Source organism: Brassica oleracea, chromosome C9, assembly GCF_000695525.1.
Source record: "Brassica oleracea var. oleracea cultivar TO1000 chromosome C9, BOL, whole genome shotgun sequence".
NCBI classification, from domain to species: Eukaryota; Viridiplantae; Streptophyta; class Magnoliopsida; order Brassicales; family Brassicaceae; genus Brassica; species Brassica oleracea.
Window position 1 is genome coordinate 8,223,416 of NC_027756.1, and position 25,335 is coordinate 8,248,750.

The window sequence follows — 25,335 nt, forward strand, 5'->3', positions numbered from 1 at the left end:
GGAGTTTTTGTTTACTTTTTGTTTTCTCTGGGTTTGACCTGGTGAGATAGCTCTGCTGATTTGTTTAGAAGCGGAGTAGATGTAGCTGATGAGGGGCATTTTCTTGATAGACCATTCTCCAATGCTGAGAAGTGAAGCTCTAAGCCATGAGGACATGAATACACCAACCAGGAAGATGAATGTGATGGATGTCAAAAAACCCAAGTCCGAACATATTGATTCCGAGATGGGTTAATAGATTGGGAGAGAAGAAATGAATGAACCACCATGTGAAGTAGAATGTGACAGCGATTGGAAGAAGAATCACACAATCGTTCAAGAAAGTGGAAATCAATCCCATTTGAAGTGATCCTTGAAGATGAAAGTGATTCCGAAACAAGAAAGTAAGAGAGATAACGTACCATCCGGTCATGAAATTAAAGACAGTAAATAACTTAGCACACAAGTAACTAACTCGGAGCTCTTAGGTCAAAAGCAATTATGCAAAAAATATTGATGCCTAAATTATGTAAAAAAACCCCAAATACCACGATGGTAATCCTTTTTTCATATATTATTTTAAGAAAACTATACATATCTAACAAATTTGGGTGTTGAAAAGACGAATCAAGATTATATACGAAGATCGAACCATTTCATCTCTTCCAAAAGCGATTGTTTTCCTCTTGAAAAACGATTTGTAGAATTTAATTCGAGATCATATATGAAAATGTTCTATAGACAGTTTCGATTTCATTCCAATCACTCAAGGTTAGGGTTTATAGTTTTCGTTCTTGTATTTTACTTTTGATTTCTTACACAAGTCGAGCTATTTATATATACTTCATTGTGTTGGTTTTAATACTGTTGTTGATTACTAAGGGTCAGAACTGAAAGATGAGAAAAGAGACAAGCAACATTTGTCACAGTTTACTCACATACGCATTGCCGAGTAAATAACATGCAACGTTTGTCACAATTTGTTCGCATAAGCCCCGTCGAGCAACTGACAACCATGCTTGTCACTGTTTACTCGTACGAGTTTCGACGAGCAACTGACAACCACGATTGTCACAGTTTACTAGCATGAGTCCCGCCGAGTGATTGACAAACACACGTGTCACAACTAATCCACGTGAGTCCCACTAAGTGGATGATTCCGTTCGAACCACTTTCAACCGAGTTCTTCATTTTCCACAACCACTCACACAAATTCACCGAGATCGACTGCGTCTTCACAAGTGAATTGAGGGGACTTTCAGATTGGTTTTCACCGTTGGAAATAGATTGCATCTCTCCACAAAGACCATTAAATAAATAACTCGGCCCACTAAGTCGGCTCAACCCGACTTTCAGATTGGTTTTCAAGCAAATTGTAGTGCATCTAATCATGTACTAAACCTTCATTCTAGTAATGATATGTACGATGTAGAAAAAAAAATAGTAGGCTCAACCAGGCTTAATTAGGCGTCATGAGACCGGCTCAATTGCCTGGCACTACAACCCAGGAGCCGCGAGCTCTGCAACGCCAGCTCGGCTTCATAGCTCAACAATTAAAGCAACGACGAAGGCTCGGCCCAATCACTCGGCCCGTTAATCCCGACCCAACTCGTTAGGGAAAACCAACTTATGGCAAGGAGAGGAGGGGGTTTGTGTATAAAAGGGAAATGAGAGCAAAGGGAGAAGATCCAGACTTGAACACATAGACAACGACTAGAAATTAGGGTTTAATTACTCTTTTTCGTCGACTTGTACTTTCCGGCTAACTCCAACGAGTGTCGACTAGTTTCTACTTTGTTCACACACTCTATAATCTCACTCTCTTCGGATCAACAAAAAAATCCATCTAATCTGTTTCTCTTTATCTAAGCCAACCAAACTCAGATTCAACACATATAATATTGATGTTAGAAATTGCAGTAATGAAGCAATAAGGGTCACAAAACGCAAAATCAGCAAATGTTTCAACTATTGTTTCTTTCGTAGAATTTCCTATCATTGACTATGTCAACCACACCGAGAGACACGACTTGCAATTTTTTTAGCACAAAAGGGTTTGATAGATAGTTCACATGGTCATGAAAATTCTTTTTCAATCTTTCAAGGAATAGAATCGATGATGTTAAAGATAGAACGTCAATGATCTCAAAAGTTCTAGAAACTAAAATATAAGAATGCATACAAGGTGTTTTACTAAAGATTTACGCGGAGGAGAAAAAAAAGGAAAAGATTGAAGTTGATAGAGGAATACCAAAATGTGGAAGTTGATAGAGGAATACCTTGCAAGAATTAAAACACCAACGAGTTTGAAACTTTAAACACAAAATGTGGAAGTTGATGGAATACCAAAATCGAAGCTTGAGGACAAACTCCAAATCGAATAGTGAAGTACAGATATGAGATACGGATTTAAAATTAGGATTATGATTTTCCTTTTTGCATCTAAATAAGTTTTTGGTGTTTCTCTTCTTTTTTAATTAAGTTTAAGGTGTTTATTTTTATGTTTACGATGTCTTATATCATGAACTACTAAAGAGTTTTTTTATAATCAATAAAGAATAATCTTGCAAGAATTAACTTAAATATCCATTAGGATTTAAAAATGGTTTAGTCTAAGTAGTTTTCAATCTAATTTTGTGTGAACTGAAAATATTAGTGACTTAGTATATCTTAATATTAGCTTTTTCAGTCCTATTATAAAAATGTTTCTATAAAACATTACATCTATGTTTGAAGACCCCCTTTTTTTTAACATACTAGAAAATTTTAAAAATAGTATGGGCCAACAACTGTAAAAAGTAGGTCCACTAGTGCATACGTCCATTGGATTAGTGTATACGTCCATTACACTTATGTCGTGACAGATTACGGGGTCGAATCTCAAAAGCATTGATAGAAATATGTAGAATAAGTCGACGATAAGTTATCTAGAAAGCAAACCGGTCAAACTACATGTTAAAAACGTAACTAATAAGAAACAAAAAGAGAAAAGGATAAAGATAGCTCAACCCAATCGGATCTTGATTCTTTTTTGTTCTTTCTTTGTGGTTGGCCCTTTTGCTGTGTTGGATACGGACCGTATAATACAGTACGGATCCAAAATGCTAAAGGTAGCGTCGTAAATCGGTGATTACTTATTAAACCATTAAAGCACCTTATTAAACGTTTGTTTATTTGCATGCAGGCGTCCTTATATTTAAACCAATTTCGTTTCTTTAGAGGTTAAATTGCAAACGCAAATGCCAAAGGCAAAAACGGCTACATTTATATTTGAAAAATAAAAAAAAGAGCGATAGAGGGATTTTTTTTATTTATAACAAACGGCTATTCTAGCGAAAAAGCGTTTAGCGTGGTTGATTAGTTAATTTTTGAACAATACTTGAGTTCACCCTGAGTCAACTTTTATAGCCAACCAAAATGCCATATAGGATTAGTTAAAAAAAAGTAACAAAATCAAAAAAAAAAAATCTGAGAAAAAACAATACCGACGTTAATGACGTCTGCAAAACCCGAAACTCAAAAAATCTAAAGTTTAAACTCAAAACCCTAAACTCTAAACCTTAAACCCTAAACTCTAAACCTTAACCCTAAATCTAAACTCTAAACCCTAAACTCAAAACTCTAAATACTAAATCCTAAACCATAAATCATAAATCATAAACCCTAAACCCAAAACTCTAAACCATAAACCCTAAATACTAAATCCTAAACCCAAAACCATAAACCATAAACCATCGATCTTAAACTCTAAACCTTAAAAACTAAACCCGAACCCTAATCAAGTGATGGGTTTAGTGTTTAGGATTTAGGGTAGTATTTAGGATTTAGGGTTTAGGGTTTAGGATTTAGGATTATACTTTAAGATTTAGGGTTTATGGTTTAGAGAGTTTTGGGTTTTGGGTTTACGATTTGGGTTTAGAATTTAAGATTTAGAGTTTAGGATTTAGGATTTGGGGTTTAAAGTTTAGGTTTTTGGTTTAGAGTTTAGATTTCAGATTTTTAGAGTTTCAGGTTTCGCAGACGGCGTTAACTTCGTGTTGTTCTTTTCAGCCTTTTATTTTTAAATTTTATTACCTTTTTCAGCTAGTCCTACATGACATTTTAGTTGGTTATAAAAGGTGGGGTAAATTTTACCAACCGTATGAATGAACCTAAGTTTTGTTCTTCATTTTTATGTTTGTTGAATACTTGAAAATTTAAGTTTGTTGTGCATACTATAACTTTATTTTGTTATATTTCCCTGTTTGAATACGCGGGATAGGCGACCGGTTTTTCGCTGGAAAAGCGTGATTCGGGCTAGCACTGTGGCGGATTGGTGTTACTCGGCCAGTAAATCGGAAAATAAAAAAACTCACTGTTTTTGAAGATTTTAAGTTTCAAATGATATGCGTGTGTTAGATTAGATATATTTTGATCAGAACTTGCAAGAATTAAAAGAAATATTAGCAAAATCACGGAAAAAATCGGCTTCAAGTTGTAGAGAATTCGCTAGGGAAAAACTCAGAAGACAAGGCTAAATTTGTATTTTCAGTTCATTTATCCTAATTTTTAAAGTGCACATTATTAATATATAGACCAAAAAAACTGATAAAAATCTATAAAACTACTCTCTAATTAATCTTCGTGTAATCTCTGATTAATTAATTCGGCGCTAGGCTTACTCAACCGCACGCGTTACGCTTAGTGAGTTCTCGAACAATATACAAAACAAGGATATATTTAAATAGTACATTTAGTATATGTATATATATATGAGTTATCTAGGTTGCATGAAATCGGAAACGGATACGCAAAAACGAAATGTGGAAACATGGTTTTAATTTTTTTGGAATGAAAACGTTTTGGAAACGTTTATAATTATATGCATGTATATGCATATATATATATATATATATATATATATACATATATTATTAACATGTGAGTACAATATTTTATTATGTTTGGTCTATCTAAGAATAAAAATAAACAAGTAACAATTTTATGTTATGTGTATGAAAATGAAACAAGTAATAGTTAAACATAAAAATCGTATTAAATTTTTAAAATAGCAGATATCCAATACTTATTAAGTAGCTTAACTTAAAATAAAGATACAATTTACAAAATTTATTTAAAAAGTTTTCTTCACGTTTTCAAAACAGAATCACAAGTTTTTAAAGTAGAAACGTAAGTTTCTATTGAGTTTCCAAATTGAGATTTTCAAGAAACAAGTTTTTAATGAGTTTCCACGAGTTTCCGAGAGATTCCTATTTCGAAATGTTTCTGAAACGTGAAACGGACTTTCATCCGAGTTTCCATGCAACCTAGTTATATATTGTATAAAATTTTATAATATTGTTCTAAAACTATTAGCCTGGTAAATATATTATATAGTTTAGTTATGTTTTTGTCTTTTGAAACTATTAATATCGAGCGAACTCTGTTCTACAGCAACTTTAGAGAATAAATTTCAGAGAAATTTTTTAACCAAAAGGATCGGGAACCTTCTCTCGACCTCGCCTCTTTCTTCTCCGTTTGCTCCGGCGACGCCCCGTTGTTGGAGGCCTTTTTTCTTTCCTTCTATGTCTTCGGCTCTGAAATTGAGTGCTCTGGGCTAGAAATGCTTTGTCGTTTAAGCTCCGTCGTTTATCTGGTGAAGTTATGGAGTCCAGACGAGGGGTGTGGTGGTGTGCTGTCGTGCTGTCGGTTCTTAGGGTTTCGGAGCGTGATGGACCAAAGTTTTCTCCATTCCCGATCTACTCTGTCGCCGGCGGTGAGAGGAAGCCGGGGGTGGGGGGGAGGTGATTCGTGGCTCCTCCGTCCAGATCTGGTGTCCTTGGTGCCTAGGGTTTCTTTCTCTGCATGGTTGGTCTGTTTCCGAGCCTCTTTGATGTCACTCAGTGTCGAGTGATAGTGGCTCTCTCTTTCTCCGGCAGAGGACGACTTCGAAGGTTGTCTCCGGAGGCACAAGCGTGGTAGTTCTGGTGGCTGTGTGGTTGTTGGCGCTGCTGTGATTTCGTGTGTGACTCTCGGGTTCTGGTTGAGGCGAATGGCCTATGACATGTCCTTTGTCTTTCCGCTGGTTGTTCTTCCTTGCCTTCCCGGTCCTCGCCGCTCTTGGTGATAATGTGCTTCGTCTGTTTTGGGTGTTTCCTCATCCTCTCTGACTTCTCGGGTGTGCTCTGCGGTACTCCTCAATCGATGTTTCTCCGAGGAGGCATTTTGGAGCTGACAACAGTCCTTGGTTGGTCATCATTGTTAGGCCAGTTGGTCCTGGTGGTAGATTAATTGTTTGTTCATTTGCAGGATCGGAAGAGCATTGTCGAGATGTGGCACTCCCTGCATCGCGTTCTTCTGCTTCAACTTACATTTATTTTCGAAGAGAAGCCTAATAAATGTGGTTTTGTTGCTCTAGGTGTATCTAGCCTAATAAGAACGGAGGGAGCAGGATATTAGACCATCATTATCCTTGAAACTATTTTTGGGGTCCTTAAATTTTTTTTTTTTTTTGATTTTTTTTTTCTCCTAAAAAAAAAAATTGAATCAATCGCGGACCGCCACGTGTCGGTGGGACCCGCAAACAATGCAAAAACTGGCCCAATATCGATACTTAATTCGCAACTTTGGTGACCGTTTTTTAAAGAAAAAGTGGGGCCCACCCGTAAATTTCCTGCAGAAACTGGTTTTGGAAACCGCAATAGAGCATGATTATTGGGGGTTCTTAGAATGAGGTTCTTAACGGAATATAAGAATCCGTCTCTTAACTTTTAACTAAAAAAGTTAAGAACCGGTTTTTAAAACTCTATTTAAGAACCGGTTCTTAGCTTTTCAGTTAAAAGTTAAGAGACGGATTCTTATATTCTGCTAAGAACTCCACCCTAATAACCCTCCAATAATCATGCTCTTAGTGATTCAAATTTATTTTATTTATTTACTATTTAGTTATTTATTTAATTTATATTGTTATTAAATAGATGAGCAACTTCGGAGCGATATTTCATTTCTAATGGTGCTCGTAGTGTCTTGCGGATAATCATGGGAAATCGGCCAATTCCTACATCAACAAAAGCCATCGGTCCCGATCAATACATGAACACATCACGTGTGCAAAAACATACATCAGCTAAAATTCAATTTTCATACGTGAACTTTCAAAATTTGGTTTAACATACATTGACCTAATTTCCGTTAGTTAAACATTAATGAGTTGTTGTTAATTGCTAACACAAAATTGGCCGATTCCGACATCAACATGGGCCAACGATTCTGACCAATACATACACTTTACATATGCGAAAACATACATCAACTAATAAAAAAATTAAATTCAGTACATGAACTTTTGAAAATTTATTTAACATACATTAACCTAATTTCTGCTAGTCAAACATTATAGAAAATAAATTGTCTGTTACGTGTTGATTAGGCCTGGGCACTTTACCCGATACCCGAAGCCGCACCCGAATCCGACCCAAAAAATTCGAACCGAAATCCGAACCAAAGTTGAAAAATATCTGAATGGATATTGAGTTAGGAGAGATTGGATAACCAAACCCGAACATGTAATATCCGAACCCGAATAAATATTCGAAGATAGTTAAACATATGTATATATATATCATTAAAACTGAAGTATTTTTTGATACTGTTTGGAAACATAGATAAATGTATAAATCTATATCATTAAAACTGAAGTTTTTTTATACTGTTTGGAAACATAGATAACAGTATAAATGAGAATTGTTTGGAAACATGAATATTAGTATTTTTAGTACTTCTTTTTATTTACACATTTAGCCATTGCATTTACGATAAATTAAGCGCTTCCTTTTTGTATTTCTTTTTATTTGCAGATTATGCCATTGCATTTAAAATCAATTAAAATTAATTAATTAAAATTTCAAAGCTTAACTAACCAAATCGATATTCATATATTGATTATTATTACTATTGTACGAATATTAACTAACCAAATCGATATTCATATATTGATTATTATTACTATTGTACGAATATTAAAGGGATATTTTTTTTAGTATGGTCAATTTAGTCAATATTCGTACAATATTAATAATGGGTAATGCAATAAAATAAAATAAACTTTAGTATGTTGTTTCATTTTAAAATAAATTAACAAAAAACAATAGGTTAATATATGAATACTATAATTACATTAAATTGCATCAAGTTATAATTTTTTTAATATAATATTACATACAAATAAACAAATTATGGATTTTTTTTATAAAACCAGCGGTTTATGCGTTTACGTTGGACACAACTTAAATCAAACACCCGCACGGGGGTGCGGGTTATTTTAATCAAAATTAATATTTATATTGATGCTACACATAGTTTACATCATATTATATACATATAATTATGGATTGCTACTCACTTGAAACACATGTCAAGCTTCTTGTTTTGTGCATTAACAAAAAATTGTATCCAAAATTCAAAACAATAACCAAATTACTGTCTTTTTATTTTAAAATTTTATCTCCAATTCTATTAATCATTTATTCTATTAAAAATAAAAAACCAGTTAAATGAAAGGTATATTTTTAAATACAAGAAAATTGAACGATATGAAGAATTTATTTATTTTTCTTTCAAAATCTAATTATCCGAATCCGATCCGAAATTACCAAAGCCAAACTAAAAATACCCGAACCCGACCCGAAGTATAGAAATACTCGAACGGGTTCTATACTCCTATAACAAAATATCCGAAAATTCGAAATACCTGATCCAAACTCGAACGGGTATCCGAATGCCCACCCCTAGCGTTGATTAGGTGAGGTTTTTATTTTATTATGTGGTGATTAAACCGTATTATGTGGTAATAGATCGGAACTGTTGGACCCTGTTAATGTAGGAATTGACCAATTTCCTATTACCAATTAATGACAAATCATTTTCCATAACGTTTGTCTAATGAAAATTATGTCAATATATGTTAAACTAAATTTTGAAAGTTCATGTATGAAAATATAACTTTGTACTAGTTGATGTACGTTTTGCACAGGTTACGTGTTCATATATTGATCGGGACCGATGGTTTCTGTTGATGTAAGAATTGACCAATTTTTCAAATAATCATATTTTTAGGTTTCTTATTCCGTGAAACAAATTAAAAGTGCATGTGTTAGTTAGAAAGAGATAAGAGAGAGAGACATCTCTGCTAATAGCGGCAGTCTTTTAATTAAAAAATCTAGCTCACCACTCGCAACTTTGATTTTATTCTCTCTGTTTGCTTAAAGCCTGCTTCTGTGGCTCTGTTGAATCTTTTCATATTCTTTGAATCTTTATTTGATCGGTATTATTTTCAGACTCAAGCATATAATATGTCGGTCCATATTCTTGGGTAAGCCACAAGAAAAGAAGAAACGGACGAACATATTCTGGATCAAAGTTTACCAATCGCTCAAATTTGTGTTCTTATTTCTTTGAAAATGCAATCTTAATTCTTTAGACATTAATAGTTAGTCTCGATTATTCGACAAAATGGGGTTCAAATTAGAAAAAAATTATCGTTTTAAACTCCAAGACAAGCATAACAAAATAATTTTTTATTACATTTGAAATTCTACCAAAAATATAATGTCTACAAAGTTCTTCAAGAGTAATAACAATCGGATCCGTGCAAGGAGTTTTAGATGAAATAAATCGAGACAACAGAACTTAAGATAAGGGAAATAGGTTATATCTGTAGACCAATATAATTTCTCATAAAGAAAATACGATCGTAGACAATAATGTATGATGAAAACGACAATTTTGTTGTGTTAATTCTATGGGATATATAACAGAGTTGTCTTTTATATGCACATATACATATTTCATTAGAACAATTCATTTTGCTTTCGGTTTAAGATTTTTTTAGGTTTCCTGTTGATATTTAATACTCCTTCCATTTTAATATAGATGATGTTTTAGAAAGATATTTTGTTTTAATTTACATAAAATTTTGAGGCTTTAAATTTAATTTTAATTTTATTATAAACTGTTTAACCAATTAAATTTTACAGTTTTTTTTATAATTGATTAAATGATTTAAAAGTTATATCTTTAAAAATGAATTTCTTTAAAAATATAATTTTCTTAATTTTTGTGCAAAAAATATTATGGAACAGAGGGAATATATTATTCTTGTCTTGGCAAAATTTTCATCTATTTCAGGAGAGGAACGAATTAAGTATATAAACCCAAAATAGAGAACAAAAGAAAAAAAGAAAAAGAAGCAGTAGTTGAGTGTATCCAGTTGAGTTTATTCGTTTGTGTGTCTTATTTCTGATTATTGCTTTAAGCAATTACTTTAAGTTGGAGTTTGCTTCTTTGACTGATCAATTGAATCTCTCGTTCCCCAAGCCAAAGAAAAAGAACACAAGATGTTGCTTTTGATCATTGCCAAGAATCTCACTTCGGAATTCTCTTACCTTTACCCTTTTTATTTTCATTCCTAGCTTAAACAGTACTTGTTCTCCTTAATCACGACATGTAATAATTCATATATCGCCTTTATATTAAAGAAGCTTCAGTATTTAGTACAGTATTTACCAAATTTTGGTTATGATTTTAAGTTCCAAAAAAATGACATGGCATAAAACGACAAACAATTGATTTTGTCGTTTTTAACATGTGCATTTAGAGCACTTGAGCATCTTTCCATTTTTCTTTTTTCTTAAGAATATATTATCTTTTGAAAATATAAATTGAGATCCTTAGATATTTATTTATTTATTTATTTTGTTATACCACATATACAAATAACTGGTAAATCAAAACAATGTACATTTCGATGAACCGGAAAAACAACAATAACTAGGTTATAGGGAAATCACAAAAAAACAAACTGGAAAAACAATCAAAACTAGGTTATATGGAAATGACAAAGAAACAAACATATTTGAAGCAATAAAGGACAAAAAGTGTGGGAAGAAGACTAGGGAGACCAAAGCCTCCACCTCTGCTTGAACATTAGTACCGAGCAGCTCTGGTTGTCCCAGATTTCCCAAAGTTGGAGTGTCCAAAACCAGCCTTTTATTCCATCAACAGTGTGCCGTCAAAGTAAGCCAACTTAGAGGTCGTCCCACGGGCATCAAATGTTGTAATCCATAGGAAAGCATGACTCCTGAAATCCTAGCTACCGCAATCTACAATGAAATTCACCGCCTCACAGGTTCGAGCCACAATGTGCTTCTCTTCATTTAATTCAGTCAAGGGTGACTCTGAAAAAAAAAAAAAAAAAAGGTGACTCTGCAACGGAGGGAGTATATTGTAGTTTTGGTTAAGATTTTTTTTTAATAGTGGAAGTTTCGAGCCTTTTGGTCCATAATATCTCACAGAACCGCAATCAGCCTTTAAATATTCTGATTTAAAGGATAAGCATCTATACCAAAGAAGGTTTGAACCCGGAGCACAAGGAAACCAAACATTTTGTATTATCATTAGGCTACCAACACTTTGGTTTGGTTAAATGTTAAACATTTATACTTTGCTTTTGTCACATTTATTTAAAACAAACATGTAAGGAAACAACTCGGTTTATGTATATGTACTTGTAAAACTTGTTCCTGAAATGCTGCTAAAACTGAATTCAACGACATGAAACAACCATTTGAATTAAAGAAAAAAAGAGAGAACCATTTGAATAGCTTTGATACTGATTCAAAATTGCAACATAAAAACAAAATATCAACACGAGGAAATGAGAATGCTAAACATGTATCCAGTATTTGAATATAGCAACTGAAATAAAAAGTGGTGCTCCACTTAATTCTAAAAAAAATATATTATATTACTGGTTGATGCCAATTGTTTCCGTACCCAAAAATGAAAAACTCGATTAAGAAAGGAGTTAACTAAAGCCCTTGAGAATATTCATTGTAGCATTGCTGCTTTCTTTAGATAAAGTAGCAAAAGTAATGTAATCTTCACTACAATATATTTGATCATACCAATTCCTTTTGTCGTTAAGTTAAACAAAGGCTCTATATATATGTAGCCATGTCTTAATTTGTACCTTATAACCTACTCACAAAGCAACCAGACAACACATACATCTCTCATCTCTCTATTCTCTCTCACTGTAAACTTCAAATAATGATGGGATACCAAACAAACGCTAATTTCTCCATGTTGTACGACCAAGACCACCCTCATAATTATGATTATGATGACCTCTCTTCATCAACTTCTGTTGATTGCACTCTCTCCCTTGGAACACCATCTACTCGTCTCGACAAACACCGTAGATTTTCTTCTGCCAATTCTAACAACATCTCCGGCGACTTCTTCTTTCACGGAGGAAGCGCAAAAACGACGTCTTACAAAAAGAGCGGTAGTGAGCACAACCTGCCTCGCCGTTGTGCTAGCTGCGACACTTCTTCTACTCCTCTATGGAGAAACGGACCAAAAGGGCCTAAGGTAATTTAATAATAAAAGCAAAAAGTGTCATTTTGGCTATTCGAAACTTAAAAACCTATTAGATATATTATATAAAACTCATAAAGACATTTGGCATTCTACCAAAAGAAAAGTAGAAGGACTTTGCTCAATATTTGTAACATCATACATAAACTGAATGTTTTATAACTCTTTTTTTTTACAAATCATTAACTCTAATTTAATTTACTTTTAAATATTTAAAACAGCTAGGTTATGTTAAGTTTATAGCTAAAATTAATAATTCTTAAAATTATATAAAGAATGTTAAGCCATCATTTATTATTTTAATCTCGACTAAATAACATATTTATATCTAGTCAGACTAAATCAACAATGTATATACATTTTAATAATATTTTGGATGTGACAAATGATCCAACATGGCGCAGTCGTTATGCAATGCGTGTGGAATCAGATTCAAGAAGGAAGAGAAGCGTGCAGCTGCCAGAAACTCAATAACGTCCGGTGGTGGTTCATCAGTGGCAGAAGTTCCGGCAGAGAACCCGTACAACGGAGGTGGAAACTATTACACTCATCATCACCATGCTTCCTCGTCACCGTCGTGGGCTCATCAGAACACACAAAGAGTTCAGTATTTCTCGCCGGCACCGGAGATGGAATATCCGTTCGTTGATGACGTCACGGCTGCCTCGTTTATGTCTTGGAATTAACGTCACGGAAACCAATGGCCTTCTCCACCATTTTTGACGAGATGAATGAAGAAACGTTACCTATGGAAGGTCTTGTCATAGATTCTCACCCAAAGTAAATCAGTCCTGGTCAAATTCATTATAAAGTTTCTTTTTATTTATTTATTTCTTACATCGACACTATCTCCTTGTGTTTTCTTTTTATGTCTTTTTGAAAGATATATATACGTACTGTAGTGTTTATTAGGACCGAACATTTTATCCGTTAAATTTGATTTGATTTGTTATTCGTTTCGATTCGATCCGAAAATTCCGGATATCCGTAAACTTTCGACGCAAAGCAAATATTAAAAATCAATATCCGTTAAAATCGAAGCAAATCACAAATATTATAATTTTGAGAAGCGGGTATCTGATCCGATCCGGCAATATATAAATACATGTATATCTTGATTTATTTAAAAATTTTAATGTATAAAATTATATAATTATTATTCTAACATATGATTTGATAAATTCTATTCACATTTTACTTATATAAAAGTATTACATAAAAGGAAGAGAACACATTCTGACAATTATAATTTGTTTCTTAAGTTTTGTGTTATTAGAATTGTTAATTAAGTTCAAAAAATTTACAAAATATGTAGATTCACTATTTCTTTTAATTTTTATCATATATATCATGCAAAAAAATATTTTACAAAACAAATTTGTATCAAAATTTTAAGATTATTTGTATTAATCAAGACATATGAGATATCCGCAAATATCTATTTATTTTCCGAATATCCGTATTTTTCCGAAGCAAAGCAAATCGAAAAATTAGATATCCATGACATACAAATCAAATCACAAATACCTTCAAAAATCCGGATATCCGATCCGTGTCCAGGCCGAGTGTTTATGACCCTTTTCATGATATTCCACTTGTTTTGAGTTTTGACCGTATATGATGTATCTCTCAATATTCTCAACTTTATTTTACATCGTTTTATCCTTTAGCACTTTTTTGTTGCAACCTAAGGCTTGGCGATGGCTTGTTTGGTAGCAAAATGTTATTTTTTATTGAATGTTAAGTTTGTTGATAAATTTTAGGGAATGATTAACATCTAGTCAAGAATCAAAAGACTCAGAAATAATGGACAACAGCTGAGCCAGAATTTGGACTTTTTCTTGGGTTCACCCCCTAGGGTGAACCTTTAGGTTCACCAGGGTTTAGGGTTTACCCAAGGGTTTAGGGTTTACCCAAGGGTTTAGGGTTTACCCAAGGGTTTAGGGTTTACCCAAGGGTTTAGGGTTTACCCAAGGGTTTAGGGTTTACCCAAGGGTTTAGGGTTTACCCAAGGGTTTAGGGTTTACCCAAGGGTTTAGGGTTTACCCAAGGGTTTAGGGTTTACCCAAGGGTTTAGGGTTTACCCAAGGGTTTAGGGTTTACCCAAGGGTTTAGGGTTTACCCAAGGGTTTAGGGTTTACCCAAGGGTTTAGGGTTTACCCAAGGGTTTAGGGTTTACCCAAGGGTTTAGGGTTTACCCAAGGGTTTAGGGTTTACCCAAGGGTTTAGGGTTTACCCAAGGGTTTAGGGTTTACCCAAGGGTTTAAGGTTTTCCCAAGGGTTTAGGGTTTAGGATTAGAGTTTAGGGTTTAGTGTTTTGTTGACAACATTTTTTTTTTTTAAATTCGTTTTTTATATATTATTTTTATTTATTTTTAAATTTTATTTTGAAAAAATAATATAATTTGCCAAGTTATTTGGTTTCCTTAATTAAAAGATACTAAATTTAAAATGATAATTTTCTATTGGTTGGTGAATCTAAAGGTTCACCCTAGGGGGTGAACCCAAGAATAACTCCAGAATTTGCATACCGGAATATATATAAATTCAGGTTGTGTATATCATTTAGATGTCATGATTAAGGATTGGAGTTGCCAAATTAAGATCCCACAGCTCACAAATGATCGTGATTAGTCTCTAAATGATAGATTGTTGGATTACGGAATATCTTCTTTTCGATTTACAAAAAGAAAAAGTAAAAAATCTTTCCGACATGTGTGACCCGATAATTGGAGGCGGAGTGCAGACGAACCCGTATAAATTTGTTAATAAGAGTAATTAATAAAAATGAATATTTTTTAATATATGTTCATCCAAAATTTTGGTTTTTATTTACTTTTTTATCAACATTTTTATTATAATGTAAAACAGAGGGCAAAAAATAGAAGAAAAATTGTAAGAATTTCATATTTATTCATAATAATTTTTGTAAGGTAAATGAATGTAAGTCTAACGTAATTGAGTCTAAATGACCATCTCCAAGTTTTATGTTTTGAAAATTAACATTTCATTTACGTACAAAACCAATCCTTAACTTTAACTTGTTGTTATTTTTACTTAAATAAATTATAAGTGTTAATGTTATTCAGTTAGTTTTAAATTTTCTATTATTATTTTCATCTAATTAAATGTTAATAGCCAAGAACGTGAAAATATTCATTCTAGAGAATTTTATATTCGATTCAGAAGAATCCAGAATAAAATAAGTTCATTTTTAGTTTTAGAATACTTTAGTTAATTACCTAAGAGAAATATATATTTGGTATTTTTTTATAAAACATAATGTTCTTTGTTTATTTATGTTATGTGTAATAATTGTATCATATGATTATATTTAACTTATAGTAAATAGTAATCATGTCATTTCGACGAGCCGCTTTGTTGGGTCTATTTTGTCGAGAAAAACAGGTGGGATTTTGTCGGGATATTTTGATGAACTTCGGACACACATCGATACACATCCCGATGAACTTGCAACGAGATATTTCATCGTAAAAAAATTCGAAAATGTTTTTGACACCGTTGTTCGAAGGAAAAATTCTAGACAATCTTAAGTCGGTCAAGATTATTACCAATGACTTAATGTCCATTGGGAAAATTCCTTAAGACCAAATGTCTATCCGGATTTTTACTGACAACAAAACTCTAATCGATGGAAACATGACTTTCACCATGCGCATCAATATTTAGTTTGGTACGAGAACAAAAATTAACAAAATCCAATCTTGACTTCAAATTATATTTTCATTTTTATTTGGACATTTTAAAACAATGTTCATCTTATTATCAAAAAATTCTTCTTAACATGCATAAATTTAGGCTATGTCGCAACAAATAATCATTCCAATATGACAAATCTAAAAAAAAATACTCTTTTTATTCTATTTTTGGTGTTGTCCAAGCACTGTCTATGGATAATGTACTTCCACTACAGTCTAGCGTCCTCTCAACACCGAGCTATCTTAATTAGTCCAACAAATCACTGCTACTTTAATTAATGAAGTTCCAACTCATATAATAAACAAATCAAATGATCTCCTAGGATGCTCAGGCTCAGGGACGAGAACTTTTATCGCATGCACAGATTTGGCGGTAAATTATAAGGTGTCACAACAACTGACCATAATGAATATTGTCTTTTATGCCTTTGAATGGGTTAAAACCAATAGATGACAGTCCAATGTAAGACATTTCTTCCCATGTACGTAAGTTTCAGATATTTTGATTGGAAATACTTTTACACTTCACCATTTGAAAGATGTGTAATATCACACCATCTTCTGAGTGCTCTACATGCTATCTCACTGGTCATGTTTTGCGTTTCGACTGATTTCGACAAAAGCGACATCTTTTATGGTTTTCATGTAAGTTAAATTTACATGAACCCTAAGATCTTTAAACATCTAGGTTAATCACATAATAAAATCATATGAATATTTATAGAGTTACCTGGATTCATTTTGCCTGACAGATCTTCCTGAATGGATTGAATCCTGAATGGAAGATGAACAGCTCAATCTCTTCTTAGGAACTCTTAGGTTTCTCTCGCCTCGCCTATAACGTTAGTTGTTGCTTTTAGAATATTTTTATGATTGTCTAAAGATATGTATTTATAGGTGGAGAGAGGACATAATTCTTATTTAGGGTTTCCTTTAGATTAATCTCAAACGTCCATCAAGCTAGAGATAAATGAGGAATTACTCATTTATTTCCAATTTCATTGGTCACCAAATATATTAAGGAATAGCAATATTCCAATAGAAAACGGATAACTATAAGACCATATAATAGGGAAAGAAAATATTCTTTACATTTCATTTTCTCAGTAAATCAATGCATACATAGATCACCAGATACAATAATTTAAAACCAGCTACCAGATTTTTAATTTTGTAGTATGAACAATGTGCAAGATTATTCTCACATGTGAATATTTCTCACAAAATCAACAATCGCATCCACATATTCTTCATCCAAATTATAATGTCTTTATGGCCATCAATTTACTTGCATAAAACATTTTTTGCTTTGTTGTGAATGAGAAGAGGTGGTATTTACAGATAAATCTGGTCAAATTTCCCACGAGTTTTCAACAACAAAAAATTCCTAATTCGTCAAGAATTTGGAATTTTTTAAACGGATAAATAACGGTTATAATTTCGTCGAGTATTTGTCAGAATAGTTTGAAGATTTTTTTTTTGTTGGACATCCTAGAAAATCACAATGACTAGCTAGTTTATAATTTTGTCGTCGAGAATTCGTCGAATTTGTTAGAAATTTGTCGAAATTCAACTGAATCCAAACGTCTTTATTTAGATTCAGTTTTGTCAATCTTTTGTCGAAAACACCTCGTTTTCTTGTAGTGGCATATATACCTACATGGCGAGATCAGCTTTCATAAAATTGATATTCAACCGCAAGAAAAATATAATTTTCATGACGCATCAGTTTACACAAATACCCAAACCACCGGCGAAAATAAGTGCACTAGTTAAGAATTTAAGAGATATTGCTTATACATGAACATACGCATACATAACGAAATTATATGAACCTTATAATGAGATGGCCTAGAGACACAAACAATATAATACAAGGCCTTTATTGATGTAAACGTCATACTTAAGAATGATACCCACTCCTCGATACTGAAAATATCTCAACCAACCCTGCAAATAAACAATTCCAATCAAGTTATGTTTTATTTTAGCCCTCAAATTTTAGAATTAATCTAAACAAAATAAGAAACAGTAGTAAATAAGTAGTAAAACTATTTGTTAAATTACTAGTACATTTCATTTATTAAAATAGTAATAGTTACTCAATATTTCACATAATTACAACTAATTTTCATCTTTCTTAGAGGCGTTTCGTTTTAAATTAATAAAATAAGTTAATAAATTTGTGAATTTTGATAATGTATTTCTAAGGATATTACTATCTTAAACTTTAAAGCATGTTACGGTATTATATTGTCACAAGCTTTAGTACGTTCAATATAAAGTTGTAAATAATAGAATTAGACAATAAATTCAGTCAAGAGCATATCAAACGTACGTATTGCAGTCGACCGTAGAAGATGCATCAACAGGCATGCTCGCGTTACAATTGCTAGCGAGGGCTTTAGCCAATTCAGGCTTCACGGTGACACTGTTAGCCACTGACTTGATGCATTGACAAGCCGCCTTTTTATCAGCGGATGTAGTGGTCGCTGCATCTAACCTCCTAACTCCGTCGCAGCAAGTCTGCGGAGGTTTTCCACTTCCGCTAGTCAAGTAGCTAACACATGGCTGCAAATCGTTTAGAACAACACTGCAAGATATCGCAGATTCCGAATAACGAGGTGTTAAAAATATTCCGAGAACGGAGATGGTCACTAAACTTTTCAATATGCTCATTGTAGAAAGAAATAATAAGATCTTATGGTTTTATAGGAGTTTTCTTCCTTGTTTTTTGTTATATATGTAAAGTGAAGACGAAGGGGTTATATATAAGGTGAATTGCGAAATTAATTACCAAAAAATTTAAAATTAGAGACTTATTAGATGTTGGTGTAATTGTGATTGAGTGAAAGCTACTACTAATGTACATAAAAACTTCAATATTTGGGTATGACTATTCTTTTAAATAGATATTATTTAGGTCCAGGTAGTTAGGTTTGTATAAGTCTTGTCATTTTGGGTTTGCACATATTAATTTTATAATCATTTTGGTACCATTTGTAATTACAATACTCAAAGATTACGTGTTTGCTAAACTATTGGAGATTTGGAGGTTATGGGTCATGTAGTCCATCGAAGGGTTAATTAATCACTGAGTAATTAAATTATACTAGTAATATTCAATTTGCGTAATCGTCTAATTGCGGAGCTCAATAAGTCAATCGACAATATATAAACCGTGGGAGGTATGGCCGTGGCCCACGTGAGATTTCTTTGTAGCGGTGTAGAGAACATGCCATCTGATAGCATGAACCAGTGGGATGGTCAAATAGAGTCCGAATCTAAAAATTATAAAAACCTTGAAAATAAATATATAAATTATGATTTAAAACTTTAAATTTTTAGATATACTATTAAATTTAGAAAAATGAACTTTTAAGACTACTCTATTCACTACAAGAAAACAACGGCATACTGAGGAAAAAAATCGTCGGTATGTCGTCGGAATAACGCTATTCCGACGACATACCGACGAAAAAAATCCTCGGAAATAACTCCTCGGAAATTCATATTTCCTCGGAAATCCCTCGGAAATTTCCGACGGAATTCCGAGGAAACCCTATTTCCTCGGAATTTCCGAGGACCACAAGTTCGTCGGAAATTCCTCGGAATATTCCGAGGAAGATGTCGTCGGAATATTCCGAGGGATAAACTTCCTCGGAATATTTCCAAAATTAAAAAAAAAAATTATAAATTTATTTTTTTAAATTGAAATTCGAAAATATAAAATTAAAATTGAAATAGAAAACATATTTAAAATACAAAAAATAATAAAATAGTTTTTATAAATAAAAAAAATGTTTTATAAATACAAAATTAGTTTTAATAAATATGAAATCATCTTTTTATAAATACAAAATAGTTTTTATAAATACAAAAAACAATAAAATAGTGTTTTTAAATCAAAAAAAATATTTTATAAATACAAAATTAATTTTAAAATATGAAATCATCTTTTATAAATCCAAAAATCGAATTTATATACAAAGAACGGTTTGTATATTTAAAAGTCGTCCAGATGGAAGACTTTCCAGACGACTTAATTAAGTCGTCCGATAAGTCGTCCAGCTGGGAAGACTTTCCAGACGCCTTATTATAAGTCGTCTAATAAGTCGTCCAGATGGAAGACTTTCCAGACGACTTAATTAAGTCGTCCGATAAGTCGTCCAGCTGGGAAGACTTTCCAGACGCCTTATTATAAGTCGTCTAATAAGTCGTCCAGATGGAAGACTTTCCAGACGACTTAATTAAGTCGTCCGATAAGTCGTCCAGCTGGGAAGACTTTCCAGACGCCTTATTATAAGTCGTCTAATAAGTCGTCCAGATGGAAGACTTTCCAGACGACTTAATTAAGTCGTCCGATAAGTCGTCCAGCTGGGAAGACTTTCCAGACGCCTTATTATAAGTCGTCTAATAAGTCGTCCAGATGGAAGACTTTCCAGACGACTTAATTAAGTCGTCCGATAAGTCGTCCAGCTGGGAAGACTTTCCAGACGCCTTATTATAAGTCGTCTAATAAGTCGTCCAGATGGAAGACTTTCCAGACGACTTAATTAAGTCGTCCGATAAGTCGTCCAGCTGGGAAGACTTTCCAGACGCCTTATTATAAGTCGTCTAATAAGTCGTCCAGATGGAAGACTTTCCAGACGACTTAATTAAGTCGTCCGATAAGTCGTCCAGCTGGGAAGACTTTCCAGACGCCTTATTATAAGTCGTCTAATAAGTCGTCCAGATGGAAGACTTTCCAGACGACTTAATTAAGTCGTCCGATAAGTCGTCCAGCTGGGAAGACTTTCCAGACGCCTTATTATAAGTCGTCTAATAAGTCGTCCAGATGGAAGACTTTCCAGACGACTTAATTAAGTCGTCCGATAAGTCGTCCAGCTGGGAAGACTTTCCAGACGCCTTATTATAAGTCGTCTAATAAGTCGTCCAGATGGAAGACTTTCCAGACGACTTAATTAAGTCGTCCGATAAGTCGTCCAGCTGGGAAGACTTTCCAGACGCCTTATTATAAGTCGTCTAATAAGTCGTCCAGATGGAAGACTTTCCAGACGACTTAATTAAGTCGTCCGATAAGTCGTCCAGCTGGGAAGACTTTCCAGACGCCTTATTATAAGTCGTCTAATAAGTCGTCCAGATGGAAGACTTTCCAGACGACTTAATTAAGTCGTCCGATAAGTCGTCCAGCTGGGAAGACTTTCCAGACGCCTTATTATAAGTCGTCTAATAAGTCGTCCAGATGGAAGACTTTCCAGACGACTTAATTAAGTCGTCCGATAAGTCGTCCAGCTGGGAAGACTTTCCAGACGCCTTATTATAAGTCGTCTAATAAGTCGTCCAGATGGAAGACTTTCCAGACGACTTAATTAAGTCGTCCGATAAGTCGTCCAGCTGGGAAGACTTTCCAGACGCCTTATTATAAGTCGTCTAATAAGTCGTCCAGATGGAAGACTTTCCAGACGACTTAATTAAGTCGTCCGATAAGTCGTCCAGCTGGGAAGACTTTCCAGACGCCTTATTATAAGTCGTCTAATAAGTCGTCCAGATGGAAGACTTTCCAGACGACTTAATTAAGTCGTCCGATAAGTCGTCCAGCTGGGAAGACTTTCCAGACGCCTTATTATAAGTCGTCTAATAAGTCGTCCAGATGGAAGACTTTCCAGACGACTTAATTAAGTCGTCCGATAAGTCGTCCAGCTGGGAAGACTTTCCAGACGCCTTATTATAAGTCGTCTAATAAGTCGTCCAGATGGAAGACTTTCCAGACGACTTAATTAAGTCGTCCGATAAGTCGTCCAGCTGGGAAGACTTTCCAGACGCCTTATTATAAGTCGTCTAATAAGTCGTCCAGATGGAAGACTTTCCAGACGACTTAATTAAGTCGTCCGATAAGTCGTCCAGCTGGGAAGACTTTCCAGACGCCTTATTATAAGTCGTCTAATAAGTCGTCCAGATGGAAGACTTTCCAGACGACTTAATTAAGTCGTCCGATAAGTCGTCCAGCTGGGAAGACTTTCCAGACGCCTTATTATAAGTCGTCTAATAAGTCGTCCAGATGGAAGACTTTCCAGACGACTTAATTAAGTCGTCCGATAAGTCGTCCAGCTGGGAAGACTTTCCAGACGCCTTATTATAAGTCGTCTAATAAGTCGTCCAGATGGAAGACTTTCCAGACGACTTAATTAAGTCGTCCGATAAGTCGTCCAGCTGGGAAGACTTTCCAGACGCCTTATTATAAGTCGTCTAATAAGTCGTCCAGATGGAAGACTTTCCAGACGACTTAATTAAGTCGTCCGATAAGTCGTCCAGCTGGGAAGACTTTCCAGACGCCTTATTATAAGTCGTCTAATAAGTCGTCCAGATGGAAGACTTTCCAGACGACTTAATTAAGTCGTCCGATAAGTCGTCCAGCTGGGAAGACTTTCCAGACGCCTTATTATAAGTCGTCTAATAAGTCGTCCAGATGGAAGACTTTCCAGACGACTTAATTAAGTCGTCCGATAAGTCGTCCAGCTGGGAAGACTTTCCAGACGCCTTATTATAAGTCGTCTAATAAGTCGTCCAGATGGAAGACTTTCCAGACGACTTAATTAAGTCGTCCGATAAGTCGTCCAGCTGGGAAGACTTTCCAGACGCCTTATTATAAGTCGTCTAATAAGTCGTCCAGATGGAAGACTTTCCAGACGACTTAATTAAGTCGTCCGATAAGTCGTCCAGCTGGGAAGACTTTCCAGACGCCTTATTATAAGTCGTCTAATAAGTCGTCCAGATGGAAGACTTTCCAGACGACTTAATTAAGTCGTCCGATAAGTCGTCCAGCTGGGAAGACTTTCCAGACGCCTTATTATAAGTCGTCTAATAAGTCGTCCAGATGGAAGACTTTCCAGACGACTTAATTAAGTCGTCCGATAAGTCGTCCAGCTGGGAAGACTTTCCAGACGCCTTATTATAAGTCGTCTAATAAGTCGTCCAGATGGAAGACTTTCCAGACGACTTAATTAAGTCGTCCGATAAGTCGTCCAGCTGGGAAGACTTTCCAGACGCCTTATTATAAGTCGTCTAATAAGTCGTCCAGATGGAAGACTTTCCAGACGACTTAATTAAGTCGTCCGATAAGTCGTCCAGCTGGGAAGACTTTCCAGACGCCTTATTATAAGTCGTCTAATAAGTCGTCCAGATGGAAGACTTTCCAGACGACTTAATTAAGTCGTCCGATAAGTCGTCCAGCTGGGAAGACTTTCCAGACGCCTTATTATAAGTCGTCTAATAAGTCGTCCAGATGGAAGACTTTCCAGACGACTTAATTAAGTCGTCCGATAAGTCGTCCAGCTGGGAAGACTTTCCAGACGCCTTATTATAAGTCGTCTAATAAGTCGTCCAGATGGAAGACTTTCCAGACGACTTAATTAAGTCGTCCGATAAGTCGTCCAGCTGGGAAGACTTTCCAGACGCCTTATTATAAGTCGTCTAATAAGTCGTCCAGATGGAAGACTTTCCAGACGACTTAATTAAGTCGTCCGATAAGTCGTCCAGCTGGGAAGACTTTCCAGACGCCTTATTATAAGTCGTCTAATAAGTCGTCCAGATGGAAGACTTTCCAGACGACTTAATTAAGTCGTCCGATAAGTCGTCCAGCTGGGAAGACTTTCCAGACGCCTTATTATAAGTCGTCTAATAAGTCGTCCAGATGGAAGACTTTCCAGACGACTTAATTAAGTCGTCCGATAAGTCGTCCAGCTGGGAAGACTTTCCAGACGCCTTATTATAAGTCGTCTAATAAGTCGTCCAGATGGAAGACTTTCCAGACGACTTAATTAAGTCGTCCGATAAGTCGTCCAGCTGGGAAGACTTTCCAGACGCCTTATTATAAGTCGTCTAATAAGTCGTCCAGATGGAAGACTTTCCAGACGACTTAATTAAGTCGTCCGATAAGTCGTCCAGCTGGGAAGACTTTCCAGACGCCTTATTATAAGTCGTCTAATAAGTCGTCCAGATGGAAGACTTTCCAGACGACTTAATTAAGTCGTCCGATAAGTCGTCCAGCTGGGAAGACTTTCCAGACGCCTTATTATAAGTCGTCTAATAAGTCGTCCAGATGGAAGACTTTCCAGACGACTTAATTAAGTCGTCCGATAAGTCGTCCAGCTGGGAAGACTTTCCAGACGCCTTATTATAAGTCGTCTAATAAGTCGTCCAGATGGAAGACTTTCCAGACGACTTAATTAAGTCGTCCGATAAGTCGTCCAGCTGGGAAGACTTTCCAGACGCCTTATTATAAGTCGTCTAATAAGTCGTCCAGATGGAAGACTTTCCAGACGACTTAATTAAGTCGTCCGATAAGTCGTCCAGCTGGGAAGACTTTCCAGACGCCTTATTATAAGTCGTCTAATAAGTCGTCCAGATGGAAGACTTTCCAGACGACTTAATTAAGTCGTCCGATAAGTCGTCCAGCTGGGAAGACTTTCCAGACGCCTTATTATAAGTCGTCTAATAAGTCGTCCAGATGGAAGACTTTCCAGACGACTTAATTAAGTCGTCCGATAAGTCGTCCAGCTGGGAAGACTTTCCAGACGCCTTATTATAAGTCGTCTAATAAGTCGTCCAGATGGAAGACTTTCCAGACGACTTATAATAAGTCGTCTGCGCAGTCTTTTGGATTGAAGTAAATACCTGACTCAAGATAGCAGCTTTCATTGATCTGCGGCCTCTGCTGCCCTCGTAAGCCAGTATCGGTGGAGACGGACTGTCTGCTCTGGGACCACCAATACTAGCACCCAATTCCGGCATAGCTGTGTACGTCTAGACCTGAAGAACTTGTATAAACCCATCCACGGTGTAACAGCCAGCAATTTCTTTGTTCCACAAAGAGTCCATCAGCACCTTAAACGCGACTCTCCCCCATGGATAATTCTCAAACCGTTCTAAATCCATCACTAGCCTTGCCAGAGTAGATCGTGTAGCGGTTGAAAACTTTCTCCCTTCAATGAATCCAGTGAAGATGGAGAGGTACGCGAGCCGCTTGCGATCTTCCCTGGACCAATCCCCGCATCTCTTCAGTGCTGCTATTATCTGATCAGTAGTTGGCCCAGCTTCCAGATGAACTCCCAGCATCCCCCAGAAAGAAACCATCTCTGGGGTAACGTCACATTTTGGTGTCTCAAGGTCCTCGATGTACTCGCAGTTTAGACCAGTGAGGTTTTCAAACTCTAACAGT

The 25,335-nt window shown here is 35.1% G+C and overlaps 2 protein-coding genes across 2 annotated transcripts; one reads left to right on the plus strand and one right to left on the minus strand.

Moving 5' to 3' along the window:
- The first annotated feature begins 12,007 nt into the window (after window positions 1–12,007).
- On the plus strand, window positions 12,008–13,305 carry LOC106316678 (GATA transcription factor 20). Its single transcript, XM_013754563.1, has 2 exons — window positions 12,008–12,390; window positions 12,801–13,305. The coding sequence occupies exons 1-2, from the start codon at window positions 12,067–12,069 to the stop codon at window positions 13,080–13,082; spliced, it is 606 nt and encodes a 201-aa protein (XP_013610017.1). The 5' UTR covers window positions 12,008–12,066; the 3' UTR covers window positions 13,083–13,305.
- A 4,500-nt stretch (window positions 13,306–17,805) lies between these two features.
- Window positions 17,806–18,836, minus strand: LOC106316975 (non-specific lipid-transfer protein 8). The gene is made up of 2 exons (XM_013754842.1): window positions 18,454–18,836; window positions 17,806–18,065 (listed from the first exon to the last, which is right to left on the minus strand). The coding sequence occupies exons 1-2, from the start codon at window positions 18,792–18,794 to the stop codon at window positions 18,056–18,058; spliced, it is 351 nt and encodes a 116-aa protein (XP_013610296.1). The 5' UTR covers window positions 18,795–18,836; the 3' UTR covers window positions 17,806–18,055.
- Between the last annotated feature and the right edge of the window lie 6,499 nt (window positions 18,837–25,335).